Genomic DNA, 10,473 nt, shown 5'->3' with positions numbered 1-10,473 from the left:
ATCTTTATTTACAGCCTTTGTGAACCTAATTTCAATTTACGTTTGATGTTAGAATTGTTTTCATTTGGTAATCTCTTAATGTGATAATTTGCATATATGTGATGGTTAATATGTTGTTTCTCTTTATATTTTGTTATTTAAAACAGTTATGGAGGATTTATGTGGTTAATACATTGTTTCTTTTTATATTTGGTTACTTGAAGTAGTTATGGATGATTCACATTCAAGGGAAAATCATGAGCAAGAGGAAAATGAATTATGGGATCTTATCTCAGTCACTCAAGCTGCAATTCTTTATTAAGCGACCAATCTTTGCAAACAACCTTGCATGACCTCAACATATACAGGTTATGTATGGTTAAAAGAGTTGATTGGCAAAGATGCTAATCCGATAATGTGCTACAATATGTTTAGAATGCATAAGATTGTATTTGACAATTTAACGCATGATTTAGTAACACGTTATGGCCTTCAAGGATCTAGGAATATTGATGTTAGAGAAATGGTTGGTATGTTCCTTCATATTCTAGGACATGGTATAGGTAATAGATTAGGCACAAGAGCGTTTTCAACGCTCCAGGAAAACCATAAGTAGGCACTTTAACTTAGTTTTAGATAAAGTATGCGATATGGGAAAAGATTTGATCCAACCAATTGATCCACAATATAGAAAAGTTCTAGAGAAGATCAAGAAAGATTGACGATTTTATCCATATTTTAAGGATTGCATTTGAGCTATTGACGGCACACATATTCCAGCGGTTGTACCTAAGTATGATCAAATTCGTTTTATTGGTCGAAAAGGAACAACAACTCAAAACGTGTTAGTCATATGTAATTTTAATATGGAATTTGTCTATGTTTGGGTCGGTCGGGAGGGACAAGCTCATGATACCCGTATCTTTTATGAAGCTATTGGAAGACGTGACGCAAATTTTCCCCATCCTCCTCCAGGTATGTTAGTCAATGGTTTAGATACATCCTAAATGGCATATGTTGATTAAATTTACAATATATATATAAATTTACATATATATATGTAGGTACATATTACTTAGTAGATGCTGGATATCTAAATCCTACTGGTTATTTGGAGCTATATAAAGAAGTTAGATATAATTTGCCAGAGTTTCAAGAAGGTCCTTCACCTACGGAATATCAAGAAGTGTTCAACCGTGCCCATCCCTCGCTACACTCGACAATTGAGCGAGCATTTGGTGTATTAAAACATAAGTGAAGGATTTTAACTACTATGCCAAGTTATCCCTATGAGAAGCAAGTGCAAATTGTGGTAGCGGCAATGACTTTGCACAATTATATACGGAGAAATAACGTGACTGATACGGATTTTGAACAAGCAGAATTAGATCCCGATTATGGATATTCAGTTGACCATGATGATGCAAATGAAGGGGTGGATACTTCAAATTTGTATGCATTTCCGGACATGGCTTTTTTACGTGATGAAATAGCGATAAGTTTACAAAGTCGTTGAGATTTGTAATACTAAGTATAACGTATTTCTTTTTTCCGGACATATATAACCATGTTTACTATCATGAAATGACTCTTTCTAGTCAAATTTGTATGAGAGAGACTTGGTTTTATTTCTCTTAATTAGGACCTCCCTTTTATATGCGGTGCTTACTCCAAAAATTAGCATCTACAATCGGTCGCTTTACCATCCACCGAATAAGTTCACTTTCATTTTTTATATCATTTTTATCTTTTGACAATCAATAGCCAAACTTTTTATCAATACACTAGAATAATCATTAATTAACGAAGATGATTAATACTGCAATAATTAAAAAAATATTCAAAGTTAAAAACAAACCTAAAAGAATTTTAAGCTAAAAGTTAAGTTTTGCATTTAATTTATAATCAAATTCTTTTAATATAATTTTTAAATAAATTTACTAATATGTATCTTTTATATTACTTTCAACATGAAAATGTAAAATATTATATACTCATTATTTCTTTTTTGCAAATTTAAAAATACTTAAACTAAAACATTTAATTTGGTCACACCAAATAGCTTTTCAAATACAAGTTTATCAAATAGTTTTGCATTTTCCTAAATCACTTTTCAGTTTTAGTTTGCTAAAAACAATCTAAGATTTCGCAAAATCCCTTTATCTCAAAGATATTTACATTCTTCCAATGATTTCTGAAAAGTGAAACCAAACGCCCAAGACTGGCACCCAAGGACAGCCCAAGATCGTCGCGAGTCCAGCGTCTTCGGCTCACGCGCGTGGGCGCGTCGCGCGCGTGGGCGTAATCCACCACCACGCGCCACGCGCTGCACCAACCGAGAAGGAGACGAAGGAGCAAGCAAGAAAAGTGTGGATTAGGCTTTTTGCCGAACGCGGAGGGGAGACGAGCGAAAAACGCGAGAAAGAAAAATTAAATGCAAAGAATCAATTGGCGTTTCAGGAATTAGGTCACCACCTCCTCTTTCTTCTTCCCATAAATATCAAGAAACCTTCCTCCCCTTTCTCCCCCAAATCACACCTTCTCCCTCACCTCCTTCTCCTTCTCCTTCTCCTCCGTAACCAGCGTTTGCAATCTGCAGCGTTTGCAATCTCGCCTGTTGCTGCCTTCGAATCGAGATCTCGATTCCGCGTGGGAAGCTTTGGAAACGCCCCGTTTGACCAGGTAAATCGCTTCATCTTTCGGTTTTTCTTTTTCTTTTTCCTTTTTTTTTTTTTGGGCGGGGCGCTGGATTTGGGGGAATTTTTGTTCCTGGGGCTCGCGGAATTCGGTGGTTTTCGAGGCGTTCTTTGATTTCGAGGCCGGTCGTCTTGATCGGGCATGATCTCGTGCCTCCGATCTGCTTCGCTCCGTGCGAAGATCGGTCAAATATGGGATTTTGAGCACGTTTTCGTGTTCGATTTGCGGTTTCGGCGAGTGGGTGGGCGCTGGGTAGATCCGAGGGGTTTTTGATTTCTATGCGGACGCGGGAGTCGCTCCTTCCCCGACCGGCGTCGTGATTTTTTTTTTCCGGGGAGATTTTCCGTGTGGCGACGCGTGATTTGTTGTTGCTGAGCTGATTAACCGTCTTTTTGGTTGATTGCCGTGGTCAATTTGGAATCTTGAAGTAATAGAGGGGAGTGGGTTTAATAGTTGGTGAGGGATTATTGACCAGCTTCTTTCTGCGGGTTGTAGATTTTGTAAATTGTTCAGATCACCTTGTTCTAGTCAATAGTAATTGATGACTGTAAACGAAACTATCCCTTTTCTTAAGGATGGTAGGTTTTGTTTGCAATTGCTTTAATTCCCTTGCCTTATGTTAATTTTGTGGGGAAAAATAAATTAAAGTCCGTTGATTGACGCGTGAGAAACATCAAGTCTCGATTTAGCAGTTAAGTCCGTAATATCCTGGATTTTAATAATACCATAGTTGTTACTGGATTTAGGCGAGGTTTAAGGCAGTTTTGGCTATCCATGAAGCCTGATGCAATGATCACATGGCCGCTATTCTTCCTCTGAAATTTTCCTTGATATGGATGGAACTTGCAGGAATGATGTCCTTTGCGAGGAATTATGACATGAAAGGAGGTACCTACCATGACGGTTGTTGGCCCTCCAGTATAAGCAGCTTCAGCAATAATAATTACCGAACCAGAAACAGAAACAACGGTTATTATGGAAATTATGACAGTTTCCATGGGAACTCCAGGGAAATCAGGGAACCTGTTGACAAATTCAACTTTGAACGTATGAGGTCCAGTGATGTGCCTTCCATGAAAAGAAGAAAATATTCATCGTCCTCGTGGGAAGCTTATGATAACGCATCTGCTTGGAAGAATAGAATACCTCTTCCTGCGAGGATAAACGCAGATGCATCTACTTCCAGTAGTGGGAAGCGTGACAGGTCTCGACTAGAGGATGATGAGGTGGTATTTATGTCAAGGGATGAGATTGAGAGAATTTCTCCATCTAGAAAGGATGGCATCGATGTGTTACGAGAAACCCAATTGCGATACTCGTATTGTGCATTTCTTCAAGATCTTGGATCGCGTCTCGACTTGTAAGTCCTTTTTGTTCTGCACTATACTTACTTGTTATGCTGCAGATAAGTAGATGCAAGTGGCTTCATCTTGAATATTTCTGTTTTATGATTAGTACCAATGCTTCCTGAAATCAGTTACTCTATATTATGCTAAGAAAATTGGTTATTGAATGCAGGCCCCAGACCACCATCGGAACTGCCATGGTTCTTTGCCACCGGTTTTTTGTCCGAAGGTCTCATGCTTGCCATGATAGATTTGTGAGTTTCCCAATATCTTTTATATCCTAAGAATATTTTAAGCCTAATGAATTTAATGTTCTTGAATTATAGTAAGTGATCTAGTTGTAAAAGGTACTTCTATGAGCAACATGGAGCTTTCTTATTACAAATGTCTTGATGGATCTTTCTCTCTCTGTCTCTCTCTCTCTGGGAGAATTTAAAGGCATTCAAACCTCTTCCGTGATTTGCTCTGAAGTTGTGTATGATTCAGCCATATATGTGCTTTGGCGAGTCATCTTGAAGCCATTTTCATGTCTCTGAGGTGATAAATTGAATTATCTACTCTGGTGGAAAACAGTTTTTTGTTGTTGTGAAGTGAAGTTTTTTCCATCAGATTTTTCATGAGGGGATGTGGAACTATTTTTTTCATATTTTTTATTCTTTTGATGTTATCGAACAAATTTTTTCTTGATATGCTCCGTAGTCTTGTTCAATTCAGCCTTGGGATGTGTTTAAATGGTTCACTTTAAGTCTAATCTCTTCTTTATTATTGTTATTTTTTGCTGGTAAGTTCTCATTTGATTATCTATTTTTTAACTGATATATTTGTTCCAGTTAATTGCCACTGCTGCTCTGTTTCTAGCTGCTAAGTCTGAGGAGACACCACGCCCTCTGAACACTGTCTTGCGGGCATCCTGTGAAATCTTTCACAAACAGGACATTTCTTTTTTGTCCTATCTACTCCCTGTTGTAAGTATCGCAGTCCTTCTCTCTATTGGAAATGTTGGTGCAGAAACTATGGAGATGCATAAATGTCATGGACAGTTCAGCTTGCATATATGGAGATGCATAAATGTCATGGACAGTTCAGCTTGCATAGATACTGGTTTTTCATTGAGCCAAATCAACAATTTTTCACTCCATCTAGCAATTCTTACTTTTGGTTTCTGTCAATGTATATCTTGTGGCATCTGGCCGTATTAACTCTTGATTATGTTGAACAGGATTGGTTCGAACAATATCGGGAGCGAGTAACTGAGGCTGAGCAATTGATTTTGACAACACTGAACTTTGAACTCAATGTGCAACATCCATACACTCCACTTACCTCGACTCTTAACAAGCTGGGTCTTTCGCAAGGTGTTCTGTTGGATGTGGCTCTGAACCTGATCAGTGAAGGGTAAGCTGATAATTTTAGTGCTTTATTTGCTGCTACCTTGTCGATGGGAATCTTAGAAGCTCAAGTGCACTTTGAACCAATTATGATATTTACTGTACCTTGGTCTTGTATATTAGAATTTAGGACTCCCGTCTTGTGGTGCTACATTTTGCTTTAGCAAACTGCAATTCGACATAAATTAGAAAGTTGAGGGTGGGGTTTTCAATGTTCGGTATGGGCATTAGAACCTTAGCCAAATGACAGGTTTATATAGGTTGGCGGAATCTTTTTGTCAGTGTGCGAATTGAGGTATGGGTTTCTTCGGAGACAAATTCTTCATGCTTCTTTATATGATTCACTGCGCTATCTGTTTGATTTCCCTCTTTTGAGCAATGGGGTATTGATTTGTTTGGAATGGCATATAATTGCAGGGTCTATACCAGATTAGAGTGCTCGTTCTTAATGATATACTATGCTGGCGGATTGATGTGCTGTTCATGGAAATTTTATTATCCACTGGAGTGCTGGTTTATATTGACTGGCTTTATCTTGAACACATTCCTTCACATTCGTCCCTCCTTGTCAAGGATCACCCCATCATGTATAGTGCCAGTTGTCTATCCAAACAACTTCCCACTTTTTGGGTTGCCTTTTGCCATCAATTTGCAAGCTGCCTCAGAACAATTCTTCAAGTAGTGCATAGCGTTGGATTTCGTCTACTGACTTTTCTGCTAACCTGGAGTGCATGACTATCGTAAGACATGATTTAAGACGGTAGCTATCTTCCGTTCTGAATAGGGGTTTCCAGCTTTTGTTGGTTATCCCTGCTTCTGGAACAAATTAGCAACTTTGCAGCATTATTGCTGCAGTCTTTTCATTAAGTTCCCACTGCTGCTGCTTTTTTCCCTCCTAATTTTGAGGAGAGGCATTTAGGAACTTTTTCCATGTTTAAGCACTTGCCTCTCCTCTTGACCTTAGTGTTTGATGTGACTCATCAATGTGGCGAATATTGGTTGTGAGGTAGGTTGGCCTTGGTTTTAGTGTTGCTTGCGGGAAGGTGCTTGCAATCCAGTCATCCAAAGGAGTAGGGTAATCGACATTGACATGCATCAAGTGAAGGCCTTTTCCTGGAGATTTACTCATTGTTTTATCTCATCTTAAATGCCTGGCTTCCTAATGCATAATAAGCATACTTTGTTCAATTAATTAGCAATTTGGCTACTATTTTGAGAAAATTTAGGATCTAGCTGATCTTTAGTGGAGCTTGCCTGCACCAGCTGTAAATATCCATATATTTTAATGCATAAACCATGCCTATTTTCGTGTTCTCAGACTTTTGATAATATAAGTTCCCATCGATGTTTTTCCTTCATGTTCCATTATGCTTCAGCTTATCTGTGAATTAGGTACTTTCCAAAGCCAGTTTTTAAATGTGAATATAGAGTTCATAGTAGTCGTCTAGCAAGGTTGTGAAAGGTTATAATGTAGCATCTTTGCTCATTGACGACTACTGGCAATAAACTCGCTCTCATATCATACTTGTGTCGGTGTCCGATTTTTTTGCAATAGACTTTCATGTCAACTCAATACTCTTACCTTTTCTTCTTTTTCTTCTTTTCTTTACCTTTTCAAAGAGGATGATGTATTCTCATGTGAAAACCCATTTTCCTGTTGGAGGGAACTTAACTTTTCTCTTTATACATTGATATCCGTCTTGCCTTTGGCCTTTTAGAATAATTTCAAGAGGAAAAGTTGGCTTCACATACTGAAGCCGTAGTTTATCAAGTCTACTCTAGCTAGGATCGAGTGAGTCTGGTCTATAAGTAGTAGGTCAGTTTTTTTGCCCGAAAATAGAGGTGGTTATCTAACCTAGTCATCTTTTGGGGACCATCTGGAACCATTTTATGTTGGCTGGTGGCTATGCCATGTAAAATATCTCATAATCAGTTTCTTTCTTTCCAATTGGATGGGATGCAACGAAGTTGGTTATTGGGTTCACATGCGTAAGATGTCTAGGGTGTGCTATGATTGCTTACTACAAGCGGGACTGCTGTTATAGCTGACTGGTTTTGGTGTATACCGTCCATCAAAGGTGAGGGGACAAGGCTGCAGGATGTACCTCTCAAAATCCTTTTCCTTTCTATTTTTTTTTTTTTTTGGTTCAAAATTTTCCTCTTTAGTTGAAAAAATGATTTTTGCGAAAGCTTTATCTGGGGTCCTCCATGCATCCTTACTGTATCAAGTTTTATATTTTATTGTGGTTGTCAATGTAGGTTGTGTGGCTCCTTTATTTAACTGCAAATGACCTATATATCCGTCAAAGATACTAAGTATTGCCATCAACTAAAAATTTCAAATTTTTTTCTAGAAGGTGATGAATCGAACAGTCAGACACTTCTCGTGGCAAAAAAGAAAAAAACAGATGGACAATTGTCTATGTTAGTAAAAATAAATCATGAGCCATGCTGTGGAATTTTCTTCTTGTTGCTGCTCTTTGCTGCTGACTTTATTGTCATGCAGCAACTAACTAAGTTAACTTGTGAGCTTTAAAATTAGATCCTATTCTTGAGCTGTGATATGGGATTCTCCTTTCCCGTGATTAAGAGAAATCACTCTCTCCCTTTCTCTCCCTCTCTCTCTCTCTCTCTGCACCCTGACAGTATGTCTAATTTTTTTAAATATTTTGTATATGATACAAGATATAATTATATTATTGTATCCATAGCTTCCATTACTTTATTTTCTCTCACTGCATAAATTTCCACCTTTTACTATTATTATATCATCTACTGAGAAAACAATTGATCTCCCCTTTACACATGGTCGGGCACTTTCACCAATATATTATATTTTCTCAAGATGAAATCTCAGCATTCTCATTTGACGATTCCCTATGATTTTCAGAATGTTTGAATTCTTGTATCATGGGAGTAACTTTGGCTCACTGCATGTGTTATCCCTTAAAAAAGGAAAAAAAGAGGTTGATGGGAAAAATGAATGGGGGGGAAAGGAGAAAAAAACAAAAGAATGGTGGATGAGTGGAAAAATAAAAAGGAAAGGTTCTCGTTCTTTATATTTTCTTTTGACTTTTTAGCTGAAATTTACAAGAAAATCACTCTGACATCTTGTTAGAAATCTTCTTTGAGGAGATTTTCTTATGTCATTGGCTTTGTGCCAATGTTTTACCTGGTTATATGACTTTACGAAGTTGCATTCAAAAGCACCTTGAACAAGTACGACAGAAATTCAGCCCATGGAAATGCTTCATGCTCCAACCTACCCTACCAATGTTGGATCGGGTCTTGCTTCATAATCCCTTAGTCAGGCTTATGCATGCCACGTGACACGAGGATAGGCATGTCAATCTTGAGGATTGCTGAGCGGAAGATGCTGGCATTTGCACTGAGCAGTCTAGCATTGCTGTGAATTGTGCTGCTGTCCTATTTACTTTCTCATTTAAATTCAATGTGTCCGTGGAGTCCAAAGAGAGCCCCTGCTGCTGAATTTGGAGTTGATATGTCATCTGTATGGAATTAGATGTTTGCATAGTTGGTACTGTTATCATCACCTCATCCAAGAATGTTGGAACATAATCCACCAGGGTTGCTGCTATACAATTGGTAAGGGTATAAACTTGACGCGCACTTATTTTCTTGCATATAGTTGCTCTTGTTGTCTCAGGACCAGTTGGAAACATGTCGAATATGCATGTTCATGCAAAGCTGATGTGAATCTTGCTGTCGTGGGACTAGTTAAGAAGATAATCTGATTATGAAGATAATGCCTAATGCTAATTGCCTATGACATTTGTATGGCGAGGGTATTCTTATCTCATGATTGTCATCGCGACTTCTCTGCCTTGTTTTTATTTTTTCCCTTTGACTATGCCAATCTAATGTGCATTGGTTTTTAGGCTTCGGAGCTCACTTTGGCTTCAATTTAAACCCCATCAGATCGCAGCTGGAGCTGCCTACCTTGCTGCTAAATTCCTCAATATGGATCTTGCATCTTACCATAGTATCTGGCAGGAATTCCAAGTAACACCATCTATTCTCCAAGGTAGTGAAATGGTATCCAAGTTTCTTTCATCATGTGAATTATGGCAGCTGCTTGTAGATTTAGATAAGATGCTATCCTTTACACATGCATATGCCCTTGCCAAGAAAATTACATGGCAAGAGCTGAGGTTAATAATCTCCCTAACTTTTCCTTGTAAGTTTTAGAGGTTACACTTGTAGCTTAACATGTAGAGTCTTTTGCAGGTGAGAATGAACATACTTATATGGTTTTGAACGTTGCGGCTTTTACTTATGTTTGTGAATATATGTGAGCAGTCAGCTTGTTTTGATTACTTGTGATTGTTTTCAATCTTTTGCGACTAACCATAGCCTGGTTGCTTCCGTTATTTTTTTTTATGCAGACGTGGCCCAACAATTGATGGAGCTGCTTTAGGAAATCAAAAGCTGCTGTCGCTTGGCAATATTGTAGTTGCTCCTTCTAATCTTTGAAAGATAGAGCCCTTTAAATGTCACAAGTCGCGATTCGTGGCGACGCATGTCTTCTCGACGACATTGTTACTGTAATTGTGTCTTGAGTTTGAGTAGATGGGTTTGTACAGTGAGCAAAGAGCAATGAAAGATGCAGTCACTGAAAGAAGGTTTCTAGTTGAGTTATGCAGTCCGGGGAAAAAGTGGTACGACATTGTGGACTATACTTTGCAAATGCAAATGGGCCTTGAGTACTCTGATTTCTCTATGCCCTGTTTCCACTTGCTACTTGTTTCTTCATACCGTTGGCCGGTACATTTTATCACAGCCGCTTCGGTTCATGTTCTTGAACTTGTGACACTTGCTGGAAGGCTAAGAGCACTGCTGGAAGCCAGAGATTATATCGTCGAATGTTTTGAAATGTCGACTTAATTCGGAGAAACTGGTTATGTTTTGAGTTGATCGAGGTCTTGCAAGAAGTACAAGAGATGCTCCCGTGAGCATGAAAGCATTAATTTGAATTTGTCCAGACAGGGTTGAAGGTAAGACGTGGAGGGTCTCACGTAGGAGTGTTTTCTGGACTTAAGAAT

At 38.4% G+C, this 10,473-nt stretch overlaps 1 protein-coding gene across 2 annotated transcripts; it reads left to right on the top strand.

The window, feature by feature from the left end:
* Positions 1-2,383: 2,383 nt before the first annotated feature.
* Positions 2,384-10,224, top strand: LOC104414861 (cyclin-T1-4). 2 transcript variants are annotated; one of them, XM_010026057.3, is made up of 7 exons: positions 2,388-2,661; positions 3,526-4,036; positions 4,195-4,276; positions 4,853-4,987; positions 5,242-5,417; positions 9,310-9,455; positions 9,817-10,224. In XM_010026057.3, exons 2-7 carry the CDS (start codon positions 3,528-3,530, stop codon positions 9,846-9,848), a joined length of 1,080 nt encoding a protein of 359 aa, XP_010024359.2. In that variant the 5' UTR covers positions 2,388-2,661; positions 3,526-3,527; the 3' UTR covers positions 9,849-10,224. The 2 variants fall into 2 exon arrangements, with proteins under 2 accessions (XP_039156613.1, XP_010024359.2); XM_039300679.1 differs by lacking the exons at positions 9,310-9,455; positions 9,817-10,224 and adding an exon at positions 5,828-8,456 and having other exon boundaries at positions 2,384-2,661.
* The last annotated feature ends 249 nt before the right edge of the window (positions 10,225-10,473 follow it).

The sequence above is a fragment of the Eucalyptus grandis genome, chromosome 8, assembly GCF_016545825.1.
Source record: "Eucalyptus grandis isolate ANBG69807.140 chromosome 8, ASM1654582v1, whole genome shotgun sequence".
NCBI lineage: Eukaryota > Viridiplantae > Streptophyta > Magnoliopsida > Myrtales > Myrtaceae > Eucalyptus > Eucalyptus grandis.
The sequence above is the reverse complement of the archived record's forward strand: the minus strand, read 5'-3'. Positions and strand labels throughout refer to the sequence as shown.

Bases quoted from the DNA above. Each gene is read 5' to 3' on its own strand.
- LOC104414861 (XM_039300679.1), top strand. From the start codon at position 3,528: ATGATGTCCTTTGCGAGGAATTATGACATGAAAGGAGGTACCTACCAT. The intron at 4,037-4,194 runs GTAAGTCCTTTT...TATTGAATGCAG, and splicing joins CTTGGATCGCGTCTCGACTT to GCCCCAGACCACCATCGGAA. The intron at 5,418-5,827 runs GTAAGCTGATAA...ATATAATTGCAG, and splicing joins CTGAACCTGATCAGTGAAGG to GGTCTATACCAGATTAGAGT.